The sequence below is a fragment of the Natator depressus genome, chromosome 9, assembly GCF_965152275.1.
Source record: "Natator depressus isolate rNatDep1 chromosome 9, rNatDep2.hap1, whole genome shotgun sequence".
Taxonomy (NCBI): Eukaryota; Metazoa; Chordata; order Testudines; family Cheloniidae; genus Natator; species Natator depressus.
Genome location: NC_134242.1, coordinates 2,334,055 through 2,353,437, shown reverse-complemented (window position 1 = coordinate 2,353,437; position 19,383 = coordinate 2,334,055). Strand labels below are relative to the sequence as shown.

The 19,383-nt window shown below is 51.2% G+C and overlaps 1 protein-coding gene and 3 long non-coding RNA genes across 4 annotated transcripts; all 4 read left to right on the top strand.

Moving 5' to 3' along the window:
• Positions 1-1,970: 1,970 nt before the first annotated feature.
• On the top strand, positions 1,971-3,214 carry LOC141993319 (uncharacterized). Its single transcript, XR_012640816.1, has 3 exons — positions 1,971-2,090; positions 2,325-2,474; positions 3,025-3,214. It is a non-coding gene; the product is annotated as an uncharacterized LOC141993319 (long non-coding RNA).
• Positions 3,215-7,363: 4,149 nt separating this feature from the next.
• On the top strand, positions 7,364-10,211 carry LOC141993666 (zonadhesin-like; the record flags this gene model as incomplete). Its single annotated transcript, XM_074963207.1, has 4 exons — positions 7,364-7,841; positions 8,010-8,212; positions 8,320-8,700; positions 9,921-10,211. Coding segments are annotated over 4 exons (1,353 nt in total), but the record flags the coding sequence as incomplete, so codon positions are not given.
• A 1,851-nt stretch (positions 10,212-12,062) lies between these two features.
• On the top strand, positions 12,063-13,306 carry LOC141993318 (uncharacterized). Its single transcript, XR_012640815.1, has 3 exons — positions 12,063-12,182; positions 12,417-12,566; positions 13,117-13,306. It is a non-coding gene; the product is annotated as an uncharacterized LOC141993318 (long non-coding RNA).
• A 178-nt stretch (positions 13,307-13,484) lies between these two features.
• LOC141993320 (uncharacterized) lies at positions 13,485-14,622 on the top strand. Its single transcript, XR_012640817.1, has 3 exons — positions 13,485-13,559; positions 13,690-13,779; positions 14,384-14,622. It is a non-coding gene; the product is annotated as an uncharacterized LOC141993320 (long non-coding RNA).
• Positions 14,623-19,383: the final 4,761 nt, after the last annotated feature.

The following is a 19,383-nucleotide window of genomic DNA, read 5'->3' as shown; positions in this document are numbered from 1 at the left end:
TGTGCGGGACGTACACGGGGACCCAGCAGGACGACTTCACGAGACCTGATGGGGTCGTGGTGGCAGACGTCAATGAATTTGGAGCCAGCTGGAGCGTGCCTGACGATGAGTGGCCGTGAGTCATTGTTGCTTAACAGTCCCTAGGTAGACAGCGCACTGGAAAGTGAGACTGTTGATCTAGGTTCAGTCTGGCATTAGCAAGACTAAATGCACACGTTGGCATTACCAATTATGTTACCTATTTATACGCAGAAGCGACTTCTAGTTGGGTTTTCTCCTGGACCCAGTGCAAAGGAAATGTTATTTCCATCCTGTCTCTACTCAGGTTATTCCGCTTTTCCCCTGCGAGAGGACGTCCTGTTTTCCTTTTCTCCTGCGAATGAGAGTAGCAATATTGATTCTGACAGAGGGCTTGTCCCCATGAAGAATTACTTTGCACAAGCCAGGGCGTGAGTCTACCCTGCACTAATCTGCCACGGGCTGACGGTCCTCTTTCAGAGAGGACTAGATCAAGTCTCCGGACCAAACTGTCCCCTCCGGGCAGAGCGAGCACTCGAGCCGACCTGCCCCTGTTGCTCGGGCCAGTGTAGGTGGGAGCAGCACCTCCCGCAGCAGAACCTGCCAGGGACGCGGCTCTGCATTACATGGCAGCCTGTCTGCACAGGGGCCGAGTCCCTAACATCATCGCTTGGGCCCTACGCACTCCCTGCAGCAGCACCCCCACCCTGCAAGACTGGGCCCGTGGGTGGCAGCAGGGCAGCTGTGCTGCCCATCCCCAGGAATCTCTCTCTCCTTAGCTCCTGGTACTTCAGCAGTGTTGCTCTCCAGGGCAGCGAGTGGCTCATGCCCTCGTTCCCTTTCCTACCTGTTTGTCTCCTGGAGCTACACAATGTATTTTAAGGGAGGTCATGGATGCCGGATAGTCTGTGTAGCAAGGAGACATTTCATCCAAAGTCAAATTTCAAACCTTTTCCATGAATAAACTAAGAGAAGCCAAACCCAAGGTGCAAAGAGAATACAAAGGGCCTCAATACTCCCCCGAAAGGCGGCCAACTTTTAGAGAGAAATCGGAAGGTCTGGCCCATTTTAAAAGAGACCCTGAACTGCGGAATCACTAACAGGGCTTCTCCATCCTCTTGTTCTGAAAGGCAATGGGACACATCCTCAGCCTCAAGCAGTGGTCCCCAAACGTTTTTGTCCATGCCTCCCCTTTTCCTGGTCCATGCCTCCCCGGGAGCAACGGTTGGGAGCGGGGCTGGCGCTGCAGCTGGAGCCTCGGCTGGGAGTGGGGCCGGGGTCGGGGCCGGGAGCTGGATGCCTGAAGCCAGGGGCCGGGAGGTGGATGCCTGAAGCCAGGGGCCGCAGCCAGGAGCGGAGCTGGGATCCAGGGTGCGAGGTCGGGGCCGGACCTGCAGCTGGGGCCGGGGAGCAGGGCTGGAGTAGCTGGGGCCGGAGCAGGACTGGGTGGCGCTTCTTCCCCGCGCCCCATGGGGGCTGGTCTGGGCCTCCCTGGGCCTCCTCAAACGTTCCTGTGCGCCTCCCTCGAGGAGCAAGACCCACAGCCTGAGGACCACTGGCCTAAAGAATAACTGACTAGAAAGTGAATAAAGGTCTCAGGATTTCAAACTCCGCATGTAATAACGTGCCCTTTACTTTGTATTCATGTTGGTGGATGATTTGCAGTCATTTGAGAGGTGCCTCAGGTTGGATTTGAGCATTTCTGGCAACGGACGCATATTTACTCTCAATTTTTAAAGAGAATTGTGTCCTTTCAGATCCCCAGGCCTGCGTAACCCTGTGTTCCTTTGTGTTCTCTAGGTGTAATACAACGATCCTGCCACCTGTAACGTGCACTCCCTCCGAGCAGCTGGTAGCTGAGGAGCGGTGTGGAATCCTAACGGACCGCGACGGCCCATTCGCACCCTGCCGTTCTGCGGTGCCACCCCACCTGTACTTTGAGAGCTGTGTCTACGACCAGTGTGCCACAGGAGGAAGCTCTGAGCAGCTCTGCAATGATCTGGAATCGTATGCGGCAGCCTGTGCAGAGGCAGGAGTCTCTCTTGGGGAATGGACGGCGGACACTATCTGCGGTAAATTTCAGCCGGTATCAGTAGATGCCTACTGGCATGTTAGCCATAACTCCTTCCACTTGGCCAATGCTATATTTTAAAATGTCTGTAGTCTGAGGGAGAAAGTCATTCACTACCGCAGACGTGACAGGCGCATAGGAAGTTCCTGCTCCGGGAACTAGCGTTGGGAGAGAGGGAGAAGCCTCCTTTGGGATCGTCACAGGAAATATCACCTCTCTTCTGTTCCTTTTCCAGTTCCCCCAGGTCCTTGTAACATGCCCTGTTCATTTGACACTGACTTCTGTGACTGGACACAGTCAGTCTCTGACAGCTTGGACTGGAAACGACACCGGGGGCCAACCTCCTCGCCAAACACGGGACCCTCGTACGACCACACGACAGGAGGTAGGGACTGCAGCCTCCACCTAGCTCTCTTGCGTAATGAGGTGGTTAGTAGGAAAGGAATTCAGGATCAGGCTGGAAGGGTCAAACACAGAGTCCATGCCTCTCGGGGCAGATCCAGAGCCACGGAGGTCAAGGAGAAGACTCCCATTAAGATCAACAAGCCTTGGATTACTATAGGATGAATGGTATCCAGGGTGAAAATATTATATCACAAAAAATCAGTGACTTTCCTCGTTGGAAGAGACCGGGTATCTTATTTAGCCGAAACCGGCTCTTGCAACCACAACAAAACATCTCCCTGTAGCCTGCAAAGCAACAAACCTAGATGACTGGATAAATAAATAGAAAGGAAGTAGCTGAGAGCACTGTTTGGAGTCTCTCCTGGAATTGTGTGTGCTTCCCGTAGAAACATTGGCAACAGAATTCTATATCACTTGTGTTCCATTAAGGATCGAATGTCGGCTGTGATGTTTATGCTCTTAGGAGTGTTGTCATTGTTTGTCATGTCCTATAGCTTGTACGTTCCTTCGTAACACACTGTTTGTTTCAGATGGTTACTTCATCTACTTGCAAGCGAGCGAGGCCAGCTCTGGAGCTGTGGCTCACTTGCAGAGTCCTGTGTGCAGTGCCAATGGACCCCATTGTTTCCGCTTCTGGTATCACATGTACGGAGTGGCTCGCACAATGGCACTGAGAGTTTATGTCGTTGAGGATGCAGCACCACGTCTGGTCTGGTCAGAGACAGGAAATAAGGGCGATAGGTGGAACTTGGCAGAAGTCACTGTGTATAACGGAGGAAATATGCAGGTAGGTGAAATCATTTGCCTTGACTCTTATGATGATAGGGCTTTAATGAAGAACAAATGGGTATGAAAGAAACTAACTCTGGCAACTTCCCCTTCCCCTAGATCCTCCTGGAGGGACAGCGGGGTGAAGATTTCCGCAGTGACGTAGCAGTGGATGATGTATCTCTAATAAACGGACGTTGCCCAGGTACAGCGCATCATGTCAGAGTTTCTGTTTTTATGGACAGGGCTACTTGGTGATCATGGTCAGTGTTTCCTTTGTTTGGAACAAGAACATGTGAATTACAGAACATCTCTATGGCATTGTCTCCTTGTAGGATCTGAACCTACAACAACTGTGAGCACCACATCAACCACCTCTACCCCTTCTGTAGGGACAACCACACCACCTCCGTCGCCAAGTTCAGGTAAATTTCTCTGATATAAACGACTCCTTAAAGATCTGCAATTAATTGGCATGTCACGCCGATCGTCAGGTTCTGCACAGCTCTTCTGCTCTTACTCCGTATGAATGGGAGGGCAGAATACGTCCCAAAGCTTGGAAAGGATCCAGGCGACTAGCAGTGTTGTTGTAGCCATCTCGATCCGAGGAAATTAGAGAGACAAGGTGGATGAGGTCATATCTTTTATTAGACCAACGTGTGTTGGAAAGAGAGCCAAGCATTTGAGCTGCCACCTTGACATTTGCAGGAACATTCTGAGTGAGTTTCCCGTACCTGAAGAAGAGCTCTGTGTAAGCTTGACACCTTGTCTCTCTCACCAACGGAAGTTGGCCCAATAAAAGAGATCACCTCCCCCACCTTGTCTCTTTGGTGAACAGGTTAATTCCTATCAGGAAACCTGGGAAGCAGGTGCAGTAGGAAGTATTCTAAGCGTGATGGGTGGCGGCCGGTGAACAGCTCAGGCCTGGAACGAATGTTTCCAAACCAAGTTGTCCGACTCTAACAGGACCAGAAGCCATTGTGGAAGTGATTGAAGTAAAGCTGTGATTTATTGTGCTTTGCCCCCCAGAGTCTTGTGTGGTAGCAGGGGACCCTCACTACTACACCTTTGATAAACAAACCCATCATTTCATGGGGACCTGCGCCTACACCCTGTCCAAGCTGTGTGATGGGAACAGCACGCTGCCCTACTTCAATGTGGAAGCAGCGAATGAGCGCAGAGGAGGCAACACACGCGTGTCCTATGTCCAATATGTGGATGTTGATGTTCATGGCCTCAGGATAACACTAGAGAAGGGGGGAGTCGTGAAGGTAGGTGCAGGGACGGGGACTGAGCGGCTTGTTGAGAAGGACCGTGGAAGATCATTTATTTACGTGCAGGGCTTACCTTCTTCATGTCTAGGTAAATGGAAAGGGAGAGATTATCATCCCCTTTGCACCATCGCCGGGTGTGCAAATCTCCTCCAGTGGGCTTTACGTCATGGTCAGCACAGACTTTGGGTTGACCGTGAAGTTTGATGGGAACCATCGAGTGGAAGTGAACCTTCCGAGCTCCTTTAAAGAGAAGGTTTGTGGGATGTGTGGGAACTACAACGGGAACGCAGCGGACGACTTTCTGAATCCAGATGGGGTGCTGGAGCCAGACTCTACCAGCCTTGGCAACAGCTGGCAGGTCTCCAACCACAGCAGGTTCGTAGCTCTCAGGGCAGATCTGGAATTGTCTGATAAATATCAAATGTCAAGGGAAAGCCGCGCAACAACCCAAGGGCTTCTCTCTTTTCTCTCAGTTGTCCTCCAGGAACAGGCCATGACCCAGTCTGCGACGAGAGTGATAAGCAAATCATTGCCAGCAGTGCTTTCTGTGGTCTCCTGACAGATGTGAACGGCCCATTTAAAAAGTGCCACGGGGTGCTAGATCCTACCATTTACTTCAGCAGCTGCGTTTATGACCAGTGTGAATTGCAAATGGATCCCGACTCCCTCTGCAAGAGTCTGCAGTCTTATGCAGATGCCTGTCGGTCAAGGGGAGCTGAGATAGATGCCTGGAGGAATGCTACCTTCTGCCGTAAGTACAAGCAAACGAGAGATTTTCCACTGCGAGTTTCGTGCGCGTGTTTGGAGTGGCTTTCATGGCTCAAGAAAAGAAATTGTTTGGAACCAGGACAACGTGAAAGCATTGCACGGGCTGACGCATTGTTTTAGGTTTCATTGTGCATCGTGCTCTTCTGCAGTTGCAGTAGAACCTTGGGAGTTTCCGTTTCCGAGAAACTAACCTGGCATCAATTGGTGCAGCTGATACGGTAACTAAGTAGAACTGAAGCTGGCATATCATCGCACTGCGCATGAAATCATTACCGGTGAACAGGTAGCAAAGAGAATTGATTAGTGTTATACTTTCTGATCTATGACAGAGCTTTTGTTTTCTCCAGCCATTGACTGTCCACGCAACAGTCACTATGAAGCATGCACGGCAGCCTGCCCTGCTACCTGTGTCAACCCGATGGCTCCTGCCAGCTGCAGCCTGCCGTGTGTGGAAGGATGCGTGTGCGACAGTGGCTATCTTCTCTACAACGATGGCTGTGTCCCCAGCAGTCAGTGCGGGTGTTGGCACAATGGCAAACACTACCCTGTTGGCGCTGAATTCTGGACCGATGACACCTGCTCCTCTAAATGCAGATGTCCCTCTCAGGGGAGCAAAGTAACGTGCTCGAATGCAGCCTGCCCAGCCGATCATTACTGTGGGGTTCAGAACGGAAAACCTGGCTGCTACCCTGAGACTTACGGGATCTGCCGCGTCCACAACGACCCTCATTACAACACGTTTGACAGGGAGACTCACCACTTCATGGGGATCTGCACCTACACGCTGGCCAAAGTGTGCGCCAACTCCAGCTCTCTGCCTTATTTCAACGTAGAAGCCAAGAACGAGCATCGAGGGAACCCCACGGTGTCCTATGTGCAGAAAGTCCTGGTGGAGGTTTATGGACAACACATAGAAATTCTCAGAAACCGTCCGAGCCAAGTGCTGGTAAGGAGCATTTCCTCAGTAGGGGGATTCCAGATGGGGAGTGAGCTTTGCTCTGTGTCCTTCTGTAAAGGTGACCGTTTGTCACTCTCCTCTGTTGAATATGAGTCAAGAGTGTGCCCTGGTTGCCAAAAAGGCAAACGGCATTTTGGGCTGTGTAAGTAGGAGCATTGCCAGCAGATCGAGGGACTTGATCGTTCCCCTCTATTCGGCATTGGTGAGGCCTCATCTGGAGTACTGGGTCCAGTGTTGGGCCCCACACTACAAGAAGGATGTGGAAAAATTGGAAAGAGTCCAGCGGAGGGCAACAAAAATGATTAGGGGGCTGGAGCACATGACTTATGAGGAGAGGCTGAGGGAACTGGGATTGTTTAGTCTGCAGAAGAGAAGAACGAGGGGGGATTTGATAGCTGCTTTCAACTACCCGAAAGGGGGTTCCAAAGAGGATGGATCTAGAGTGTTCTCAGTGGTAGCAGATGACAGAACAAGGAGTAATGGTCTCAAGTTGCAGTGGGGGAGGTTTAGGCTGGATATTAGGAAAACCATTTGCGCTAGGAGGGCGGTGAAGCACTGGAATGGGTTACCTAGGGAGGTGGTGGAATCTCCTTCCTGAGAGGTTTTTAAGGTCAGGCTTAAAAAAGCCCCGGCTGGGATGATTTAGTTGGGGGTTGGTCCTGCTTTGAGCAGGGGGTTGGACTAGATGACCTCCTGAGGTCCCTTCCAAGCCTGATATTCTATGATTCTGTGATTCCATGAAGAGGAATCCGTGACTCCTGATCTTTCAGACTTTATATCAAGACGGTCTAAAGGGACCGTCTGCAGCGGGCAGCAGGAGCCTTCCTGAGGTTTGGGTGTTACATCTGGACAGCTTGCGCCAAGAGAAAAACAATCTGGAAATGTACGTTACTATTTCACATAGTCGTATTTGCAGTGAATGAGTCAATTTCATTGCTAATTTCTCCCTTACAAGTGTCCTAGGGCCTCACGCTGTGGAAATCACGTGGTACTTTTCCTTCCGTTTCCCATTAGGTCAATGAGGTGCTAATGACCCTTCCTGTCAGCGCAGCTGGTGGGTCAATCAGAGTGAGCCGGAGCGGACGATACGTTACCCTAGAGACAGATTTCAGACTGAGGGTTTCCTATGACACCGATCACTCGGTGGAAGTGAAGGTGCCCACCACCTATTTCAACAGGACCTGTGGCATGTGCGGTAACTTTAACGGTCGGAGACAGGATGACTATATGATGCCCGATGGGCAGCAAGCCAAGAACTCTAATGAGCTGGGAAACAGCTGGCGTGTCATGGACGACGATCCCTCTTGCGGTGGCATCCTACCACCAGACCCCTGCCCTGCAGACCAGGAGAACCTCTACAGAACAGAGAGATTCTGTGGCATGCTAACCCAGAGGCCTGGCCCCTTTGCGGTCTGCCACTCCGTGATCAATCCTGAGAGCATCTTTGAGAGCTGCGTCTATGACCTCTGTGCGCTGAATGGGAGTGAGGAGCTCCTGTGTAGCGCTCTGGCGACCTACGCGGATGCGTGTCAGGAAGCCGGGGTGACGCTTCCCTTCTGGAGAAATGCCACCTTCTGCGGTGAGTAGCAAATCTGGAGCATCCAGTCCTTGTTCAGCAAACAAATTTGTTCTTTATTGACCTGAGGTGGTTGTGAAGAACCCTTGTCACCACGTCTGTCTCCCTGTGGGGCGTGTTTCCAAGGGGGCTTTGTCGATCTTAATTCTCTTCCCCTCGTTACCCTTTCAGCTCCCACCTGCTCTGCTCCCAACAGCCACTACGAGCCTTGTATGACTGCCTGCCCTGCCACATGTCTGGACCGCCTCGCCCCCGAGAACTGCAGCAAGCCCTGTGTCGAGGGCTGCGCGTGTAATTCTGGATTCGTGCTCAGCGGAAGCGCCTGTGTGCCGGAAGCCAAGTGTGGCTGTGTGTTCCAGGACATATACTACAGTGTGAGTGAAACCACGGACCTCAGCGCCCTGGGTGGGGAACCGATCTGCCAGCATCACCCTCTTTAATGGCATCCGTTCATGCATTTCCTGTGTTTGTCTCCCGGCAGGAAGGAGAGCGCGTTGTGACGGAGAACTGCACGAGCCGCTGTGAGTGTCTTGGAAATGGCATCATGACGTGCAGTGAGCTGTCTTGTGGTCCAGATGAGATCTGCAAGATTCAAAATGGCCTGCGGGGATGTTATCCAGCCGGCACCGCTACGTGCCACATCTACGGTGACCCACATTACACCACCTTTGATGGGAAACTTCACCACTTCCAGGGTGCCTGCAACTACACCGTGGTGGAGACCTGCGATAACTCCTCTGGCAGTTTTAGGGTTACCACCCGAAATGAACACCGGGGCAGCCCCAGCTGGACAGCCATTAACTCCGTCGCTCTCACCATGGATGGCATCCACATTGCCCTCAGGAAGAACAGGATTGTCTACGTAAGCGCCTATCTCATCTTCATCTGGAATGTATTCCGTTGTGTGCATTTTATGTCGTGTGAATCTGCTTTAACCAGCCTATAGTCTTTCTTAAACTCTCAATGCGTTACAAGAAATAGGCCCCTTGAGATCTTGGAATCCATGTCAGCAAATACTGTCTAGTGACTTGAATTAAGAACAAGAGTCCTCATTACTTGGGTGAGCTTGGGTGACCCGCTTACCCTCTCTGTTTCTCAGTGCACCTGTCTGTACAGTCTGCATAAAAATTCATTCTCGCCTCCCAGTGATTAGTGAAGTTAAGCGATTGGAGATTGATACTGCCTGAGAATAATGACTTTCTTTCCAGGCCATTCATAACTAGAGAAGGTGTAAAAGAGCATGTGTTGGGAATAAACATTTTAAAATCAGCCGGCCGTGATCACTTGCACCCAAGAGTTCTCGAATGGCTGGGGGAGATCTCTGGCCCACTGAGGTTGATTTTTAATAAATCTGGGACTACCAGGGACCTCCCAGAAGACTGGAAGAGTGAGAAAGTTGTGTCAAGAGTTAAAAATGACAAGTGGTGTGACCCTGGTAATGATGTGGGGAATCATCGTCATTTGGGGCTACATCTATTGGGGTTCTGCGGGGATCAGTTCTAGAACGGGCACTAATCAGTATTTCTATCAATGATTTGAAAGCAAATATAAGTTGATAGCTGATTCAAATGGTGGATGACACAAAGACTGAGGACGTACTAAAATAATGATGAGGACAGGGCAGTCATACAGAGCCATGTGGATCCTGGTAAGCGGGGCCCACTCAGAGAAAATGTAGTTTTGGGTACACGCACACAGGGAAGTAGTGAGTTGAAGCCGGCAGGTGATTTTACCTCTGCGCGCGGCATTCCTGAGGCTGATAACAGAGTAGTGCGGACACCAGTTCTGGTGCTCACCTTTTAAAAAGACTTTACCGAAAGGGGAGAGGGTGCAGAGAAGAGCCCCGAAAATGCAAGGGGGCTTGCGTGGTTTGGATGTGGTAAATATTTCCATAAATTCCAGTGCTTTTTAAAAGCCACAAAGTGTTCTACAGTTGGTTTTTGTTTACACTTTACAAATGCCGTGTCCGGGAAAGTCTGTGCCCCAGAATATTTGTCTTCATTCTGCACTATCTGCAAGGGTCTTTGGGAACATGACAGTGCAGAACATACACTTTTCCTTCTGTCTTTCTTTCCCATTCAGATTAATGGTGCCCTGGCCTCTCCCCCTGAAACTCCTCTCCCTGGAGTGACCGTTTCACTCATCGGACGCTACGTACAAATTACTACCAACCTGGGCGTCCAGCTGCAGTTCAATGGGGACCACGAGCTCTTTGTAAGAGTGACTGAGAAGTACAAAGGGCGACTGTGCGGATTGTGCGGGACGTACACGGGGACCCAGCAGGACGACTTCACGAGACCTGATGGGGTCGTGGTGGCAGACGTCAATGAATTTGGAGCCAGCTGGAGCGTGCCTGACGATGAGTGGCCGTGAGTCATTGTTGCTTAACAGTCCCTAGGTAGACAGCGCACTGGAAAGTGAGACTGTTGATCTAGGTTCAGTCTGGCATTAGCAAGACTAAATGCACACGTTGGCATTACCAATTATGTTACCTATTTATACGCAGAAGCGACTTCTAGTTGGGTTTTCTCCTGGACCCAGTGCAAAGGAAATGTTATTTCCATCCTGTCTCTACTCAGGTTATTCCGCTTTTCCCCTGCGAGAGGACGTCCTGTTTTCCTTTTCTCCTGCGAATGAGAGTAGCAATATTGATTCTGACAGAGGGCTTGTCCCCATGAAGAATTACTTTGCACAAGCCAGGGCGTGAGTCTACCCTGCACTAATCTGCCACGGGCTGACGGTCCTCTTTCAGAGAGGACTAGATCAAGTCTCCGGACCAAACTGTCCCCTCCGGGCAGAGCGAGCACTCGAGCCGACCTGCCCCTGTTGCTCGGGCCAGTGTAGGTGGGAGCAGCACCTCCCGCAGCAGAACCTGCCAGGGACGCGGCTCTGCATTACATGGCAGCCTGTCTGCACAGGGGCCGAGTCCCTAACATCATCGCTTGGGCCCTACGCACTCCCTGCAGCAGCACCCCCACCCTGCAAGACTGGGCCCGTGGGTGGCAGCAGGGCAGCTGTGCTGCCCATCCCCAGGAATCTCTCTCTCCTTAGCTCCTGGTACTTCAGCAGTGTTGCTCTCCAGGGCAGCGAGTGGCTCATGCCCTCGTTCCCTTTCCTACCTGTTTGTCTCCTGGAGCTACACAATGTATTTTAAGGGAGGTCATGGATGCCGGATAGTCTGTGTAGCAAGGAGACATTTCATCCAAAGTCATATTTCAAACCTTTTCCATGAATAAACTAAGAGAAGCCAAACCCAAGGTGCAAAGAGAATACAAAGGGCCTCAATACTCCCCCGAAAGGCGCCCAACTTTTAGAGAGAAATCGGAAGGTCTGGCCCATTTTAAAAGAGACCCTGAACTGCGGAATCACTAACAGGGCTTCTCCATCCTCTTGTTCTGAAAGGCAATGGGACACATCCTCAGCCTCAAGCAGTGGTCCCCAAACGTTTTTGTCCATGCCTCCCCTTTTCCTGGTCCATGCCTCCCCGGGAGCAACGGTTGGGAGCGGGGCTGGCGCTGCAGCTGGAGCCTCGGCTGGGAGTGGGGCCGGGGTCGGGGCCGGGAGCTGGATGCCTGAAGCCAGGGGCCGGGAGGTGGATGCCTGAAGCCAGGGGCCGCGGCCAGGAGCGGAGCTGGGATCCAGGGTGCGAGGTCGGGGCCGGACCTGCAGCTGGGGCCGGGGAGCAGGGCTGGAGTAGCTGGGGCCGGAGCAGGACTGGGTGGCGCTTCTTCCCCGCGCCCCATGGGGGCTGGTCTGGGCCTCCCTGGGCCTCCTCAAACGTTCCTGTGCGCCTCCCTCGAGGAGCAAGACCCACAGCCTGAGGACCACTGGCCTAAAGAATAACTGACTAGAAAGTGAATAAAGGTCTCAGGATTTCAAACTCCGCATGTAATAACGTGCCCTTTACTTTGTATTCATGTTGGTGGATGATTTGCAGTCATTTGAGAGGTGCCTCAGGTTGGATTTGAGCATTTCTAGCAACGGACGCATATTTACTCTCAATTTTTAAAGAGAATTGTGTCCTTTCAGATCCCCAGGCCTGCGTAACCCTGTGTTCCTTTGTGTTCTCTAGGTGTAATACAACGATCCTGCCACCTGTAACGTGCACTCCCTCCGAGCAGCTGGTAGCTGAGGAGCGGTGTGGAATCCTAACGGACCGCGACGGCCCATTCGCACCCTGCCGTTCTGCGGTGCCACCCCACCTGTACTTTGAGAGCTGTGTCTACGACCAGTGTGCCACAGGAGGAAGCTCTGAGCAGCTCTGCAATGATCTGGAATCGTATGCGGCAGCCTGTGCAGAGGCAGGAGTCTCTCTTGGGGAATGGACGGCGGACACTATCTGCGGTAAATTTCAGCCGGTATCAGTAGATGCCTACTGGCATGTTAGCCATAACTCCTTCCACTTGGCCAATGCTATATTTTAAAATGTCTGTAGTCTGAGGGAGAAAGTCATTCACTACCGCAGACGTGACAGGCGCATAGGAAGTTCCTGCTCCGGGAACTAGCGTTGGGAGAGAGGGAGAAGCCTCCTTTGGGATCGTCACAGGAAATATCACCTCTCTTCTGTTCCTTTTCCAGTTCCCCCAGGTCCTTGTAACATGCCCTGTTCATTTGACACTGACTTCTGTGACTGGACACAGTCAGTCTCTGACAGCTTGGACTGGAAACGACACCGGGGGCCAACCTCCTCGCCAAACACGGGACCCTCGTACGACCACACGACAGGAGGTAGGGACTGCAGCCTCCACCTAGCTCTCTTGCGTAATGAGGTGGTTAGTAGGAAAGGAATTCAGGATCAGGCTGGAAGGGTCAAACACAGAGTCCATGCCTCTCGGGGCAGATCCAGAGCCACGGAGGTCAAGGAGAAGACTCCCATTAAGATCAACAAGCCTTGGATTACTATAGGATGAATGGTATCCAGGGTGAAAATATTATATCACAAAAAATCAGTGACTTTCCTCGTTGGAAGAGACCGGGTATCTTATTTAGCCGAAACCGGCTCTTGCAACCACAACAAAACATCTCCCTGTAGCCTGCAAAGCAACAAACCTAGATGACTGGATAAATAAATAGAAAGGAAGTAGCTGAGAGCACTGTTTGGAGTCTCTCCTGGAATTGTGTGTGCTTCCCGTAGAAACATTGGCAACAGAATTCTATATCACTTGTGTTCCATTAAGGATCGAATGTCGGCTGTGATGTTTATGCTCTTAGGAGTGTTGTCATTGTTTGTCATGTCCTATAGCTTGTACGTTCCTTCGTAACACACTGTTTGTTTCAGATGGTTACTTCATCTACTTGCAAGCGAGCGAGGCCAGCTCTGGAGCTGTGGCTCACTTGCAGAGTCCTGTGTGCAGTGCCAATGGACCCCATTGTTTCCGCTTCTGGTATCACATGTACGGAGTGGCTCGCACAATGGCACTGAGAGTTTATGTCGTTGAGGATGCAGCACCACGTCTGGTCTGGTCAGAGACAGGAAATAAGGGCGATAGGTGGAACTTGGCAGAAGTCACTGTGTATAACGGAGGAAATATGCAGGTAGGTGAAATCATTTGCCTTGACTCTTATGATGATAGGGCTTTAATGAAGAACAAATGGGTATGAAAGAAACTAACTCTGGCAACTTCCCCTTCCCCTAGATCCTCCTGGAGGGACAGCGGGGTGAAGATTTCCGCAGTGACGTAGCAGTGGATGATGTATCTCTAATAAACGGACGTTGCCCAGGTACAGCGCATCATGTCAGAGTTTCTGTTTTTATGGACAGGGCTACTTGGTGATCATGGTCAGTGTTTCCTTTGTTTGGAACAAGAACATGTGAATTACAGAACATCTCTATGGCATTGTCTCCTTGTAGGAACTGAACCTACAACAACTGTGAGCACCACATCAACCACCTCTACCCCTTCTGTAGGGACAACCACACCACCTCCGTCGCCAAGTTCAGGTAAATTTCTCTGATATAAACGACTCCTTAAAGATCTGCAATTAATTGGCATGTCACGCCGATCGTCAGGTTCTGCACAGCTCTTCTGCTCTTACTCCGTATGAATGGGAGGGCAGAATACGTCCCAAAGCTTGGAAAGGATCCAGGCGACTAGCAGTGTTGTTGTAGCCATCTCGATCCGAGGAAATTAGAGAGACAAGGTGGATGAGGTCATATCTTTTATTAGACCAACGTGTGTTGGAAAGAGAGCCAAGCATTTGAGCTGCCACCTTGACATTTGCAGGAACATTCTGAGTGAGTTTCCCGTACCTGAAGAAGAGCTCTGTGTAAGCTTGACACCTTGTCTCTCTCACCAACGGAAGTTGGCCCAATAAAAGAGATCACCTCCCCCACCTTGTCTCTTTGGTGAACAGGTTAATTCCTATCAGGAAACCTGGGAAGCAGGTGCAGTAGGAAGTATTCTAAGCGTGATGGGTGGCGGCCGGTGAACAGCTCAGGCCTGGAACGAATGTTTCCAAACCAAGTTGTCCGACTCTAACAGGACCAGAAGCCATTGTGGAAGTGATTGAAGTAAAGCTGTGATTTATTGTGCTTTGCCCCCCAGAGTCTTGTGTGGTAGCAGGGGACCCTCACTACTACACCTTTGATAAACAAACCCATCATTTCATGGGGACCTGCGCCTACACCCTGTCCAAGCTGTGTGATGGGAACAGCACGCTGCCCTACTTCAATGTGGAAGCAGCGAATGAGCGCAGAGGAGGCAACACACGCGTGTCCTATGTCCAATATGTGGATGTTGATGTTCATGGCCTCAGGATAACACTAGAGAAGGGGGGAGTCGTGAAGGTAGGTGCAGGGACGGGGACTGAGCGGCTTGTTGAGAAGGACCGTGGAAGATCATTTATTTACGTGCAGGGCTTACCTTCTTCATGTCTAGGTAAATGGAAAGGGAGAGATTATCATCCCCTTTGCACCATCGCCGGGTGTGCAAATCTCCTCCAGTGGGCTTTACGTCATGGTCAGCACAGACTTTGGGTTGACCGTGAAGTTTGATGGGAACCATCGAGTGGAAGTGAACCTTCCGAGCTCCTTTAAAGAGAAGGTTTGTGGGATGTGTGGGAACTACAACGGGAACGCAGCGGACGACTTTCTGAATCCAGATGGGGTGCTGGAGCCAGACTCTACCAGCCTTGGCAACAGCTGGCAGGTCTCCAACCACAGCAGGTTCGTAGCTCTCAGGGCAGATCTGGAATTGTCTGATAAATATCAAATGTCAAGGGAAAGCCGCGCAACAACCCAAGGGCTTCTCTCTTTTCTCTCAGTTGTCCTCCAGGAACAGGCCATGACCCAGTCTGCGACGAGAGTGATAAGCAAATCATTGCCAGCAGTGCTTTCTGTGGTCTCCTGACAGATGTGAACGGCCCATTTAAAAAGTGCCACGGGGTGCTAGATCCTACCATTTACTTCAGCAGCTGCGTTTATGACCAGTGTGAATTGCAAATGGATCCCGACTCCCTCTGCAAGAGTCTGCAGTCTTATGCAGATGCCTGTCGGTCAAGGGGAGCTGAGATAGATGCCTGGAGGAATGCTACCTTCTGCCGTAAGTACAAGCAAACGAGAGATTTTCCACTGCGAGTTTCGTGCGCGTGTTTGGAGTGGCTTTCATGGCTCAAGAAAAGAAATTGTTTGGAACCAGGACAACGTGAAAGCATTGCACGGGCTGACGCATTGTTTTAGGTTTCATTGTGCATCGTGCTCTTCTGCAGTTGCAGTAGAACCTTGGGAGTTTCCGTTTCCGAGAAACTAACCTGGCATCAATTGGTGCAGCTGATACGGTAACTAAGTAGAACTGAAGCTGGCATATCATCGCACTGCGCATGAAATCATTACCGGTGAACAGGTAGCAAAGAGAATTGATTAGTGTTATACTTTCTGATCTATGACAGAGCTTTTGTTTTCTCCAGCCATTGACTGTCCACGCAACAGTCACTATGAAGCATGCACGGCAGCCTGCCCTGCTACCTGTGTCAACCCGATGGCTCCTGCCAGCTGCAGCCTGCCGTGTGTGGAAGGATGCGTGTGCGACAGTGGCTATCTTCTCTACAACGATGGCTGTGTCCCCAGCAGTCAGTGCGGGTGTTGGCACAATGGCAAACACTACCCTGTTGGCGCTGAATTCTGGACCGATGACACCTGCTCCTCTAAATGCAGATGTCCCTCTCAGGGGAGCAAAGTAACGTGCTCGAATGCAGCCTGCCCAGCCGATCATTACTGTGGGGTTCAGAACGGAAAACCTGGCTGCTACCCTGAGACTTACGGGATCTGCCGCGTCCACAACGACCCTCATTACAACACGTTTGACAGAGAGACTCACCACTTCATGGGGATCTGCACCTACACGCTGGCCAAAGTGTGCGCCAACTCCAGCTCTCTGCCTTATTTCAACGTAGAAGCCAAGAACGAGCATCGAGGGAACCCCACGGTGTCCTATGTGCAGAAAGTCCTGGTGGAGGTTTATGGACAACACATAGAAATTCTCAGAAACCGTCCGAGCCAAGTGCTGGTAAGGAGCATTTCCTCAGTAGGGGGATTCCAGATGGGGAGTGAGCTTTGCTCTGTGTCCTTCTGTAAAGGTGACCGTTTGTCACTCTCCTCTGTTGAATATGAGTCAAGAGTGTGCCCTGGTTGCCAAAAAGGCAAACGGCATTTTGGGCTGTGTAAGTAGGAGCATTGCCAGCAGATCGAGGGATTTGATCGTTCCCCTCTATTCGGCATTGGTGAGGCCTCATCTGGAGTACTGGGTCCAGTGTTGGGCCCCACACTACAAGAAGGATGTGGAAAAATTGGAAAGAGTCCAGCGGAGGGCAACAAAAATGATTAGGGGGCTGGAGCACATGACTTATGAGGAGAGGCTGAGGGAACTGGGATTGTTTAGTCTGCAGAAGAGAAGAACGAGGGGGGATTTGATAGCTGCTTTCAACTACCCGAAAGGGGGTTCCAAAGAGGATGGATCTAGAGTGTTCTCAGTGGTAGCAGATGACAGAACAAGGAGTAATGGTCTCAAGTTGCAGTGGGGGAGGTTTAGGCTGGATATTAGGAAAACCATTTGCGCTAGGAGGGCGGTGAAGCACTGGAATGGGTTACCTAGGGAGGTGGTGGAATCTCCTTCCTGAGAGGTTTTTAAGGTCAGGCTTAAAAAAGCCCCGGCTGGGATGATTTAGTTGGGGGTTGGTCCTGCTTTGAGCAGGGGGTTGGACTAGATGACCTCCTGAGGTCCCTTCCAAGCCTGATATTCTATGATTCTGTGATTCCATGAAGAGGAATCCGTGACTCCTGATCTTTCAGACTTTATATCAAGACGGTCTAAAGGGACCGTCTGCAGCGGGCAGCAGGAGCCTTCCTGAGGTTTGGGTGTTACATCTGGACAGCTTGCGCCAAGAGAAAAACAATCTGGAAATGTATGTTACTATTTCACATAGTCGTATTTGCAGTGAATGAGTCAATTTCATTGCTAATTTCTCCCTTACAAGTGTCCTAGGGCCTCACGCTGTGGAAATCACGTGGTACTTTTCCTTCCGTTTCCCATTAGGTCAATGAGGTGCTAATGACCCTTCCTGTCAGCGCAGCTGGTGGGTCAATCAGAGTGAGCCGGAGCGGACGATACGTTACCCTAGAGACAGATTTCAGACTGAGGGTTTCCTATGACACCGATCACTCGGTGGAAGTGAAGGTGCCCACCACCTATTTCAACAGGACCTGTGGCATGTGCGGTAACTTTAACGGTCGGAGACAGGATGACTATATGATGCCCGATGGGCAGCAAGCCAAGAACTCTAATGAGCTGGGAAACAGCTGGCGTGTCATGGACGACGATCCCTCTTGCGGTGGCATCCTACCACCAGACCCCTGCCCTGCAGACCAGGAGAACCTCTACAGAACAGAGAGATTCTGTGGCATGCTAACCCAGAGGCCTGGCCCCTTTGCGGTCTGCCACTCCGTGATCAATCCTGAGAGCATCTTTGAGAGCTGCGTCTATGACCTCTGTGCGCTGAATGGGAGTGAGGAGCTCCTGTGTAGCGCTCTGGCGACCTACGCGGATGCGTGTCAGGAAGCCGGGGTGACGCTTCCCTTCTGGAGAAATGCCACCTTCTGCGGTGAGTAGCAAATCTGGAGCATCCAGTCCTTGTTCAGCAAACAAATTTGTTCTTTATTGACCTGAGGTGGTTGTGAAGAACCCTTGTCACCACGTCTGTCTCCCTGTGGGGCGTGTTTCCAAGGGGGCTTTGTCGATCTTAATTCTCTTCCCCTCGTTACCCTTTCAGCTCCCACCTGCTCTGCTCCCAACAGCCACTACGAGCCTTGTATGACTGCCTGCCCTGCCACATGTCTGGACCGCCTCGCCCCCGAGAACTGCAGCAAGCCCTGTGTCGAGGGCTGCGCGTGTAATTCTGGATTCGTGCTCAGCGGAAGCGCCTGTGTGCCGGAAGCCAAGTGTGGCTGTGTGTTCCAGGACATATACTACAGTGTGAGTGAAACCACGGACCTCAGCGCCCTGGGTGGGGAACCGATCTGCCAGCATCACCCTCTTTAATGGCATCCGTTCATGCATTTCCTGTGTTTGTCTCCCGGCAGGAAGGAGAGCGCGTTGTGACGGAGAACTGCACGAGCCGCTGTGAGTGTCTTGGAAATGGCATCATGACGTGCAGTGAGCTGTCTTGTGGTCCAGATGAGATCTGCAAGATTCAAAATGGCCTGCGGGGATGTTATCCAGCCGGCACCGCTACGTGCCACATCTACGGTGACCCACATTACACCACCTTTGATGGGAAACTTCACCACTTCCAGGGTGCCTGCAACTACACCGTGGTGGAGACCTGCGATAACTCCTCTGGCAGTTTTAGGGTTACCACCCGAAATGAACACCGGGGCAGCCCCAGCTGGACAGCCATTAACTCCGTCGCTCTCACCCTGGATGGCGTCCACATTGCCCTCAGGAAGAACAGGATTGTCTACGTAAGCGCCTATCTCATCTTCATCTGGAATGTATTCCGTTGTGTGCATTTTATGTCGTGTGAATCTGCTTTAACCAGCCTATAGTCTTTCTTAAACTCTCAATGCGTTACAAGAAATAGGCCCCTTGAGATCTTGGAATCCATGTCAGCAAATACTGTCTAGTGACTTGAATTAAGAACAAGAGTCCTCATTACTTGGGTGAGCTTGGGTGACCCGCTTACCCTCTCTGTTTCTCAGTGCACCTGTCTGTACAGTCCGCATAAAAATTCATTCTCGCCTCCCAGTGATTAGTGAAGTTAAGCGATTGGAGATTGATACTGCCTGAGAATAATGACTTTCTTTCCAGGCCATTCATAACTAGAGAAGGTGTAAAAGAGCATGTGTTGGGAATAAACATTTTAAAATCAGCCGGCCGTGATCACTTGCACCCAAGAGTTCTCGAATGGCTGGGGGAGATCTCTGGCCCACTGAGGTTGATTTTTAATAAATCTGGGACTACCAGGGACCTCCCAGAAGACTGGAAGAGTGAGAAAGTTGTGTCAAGAGTTAAAAATGACAAGTGGTGTGACCCTGGTAATGATGTGGGGAATC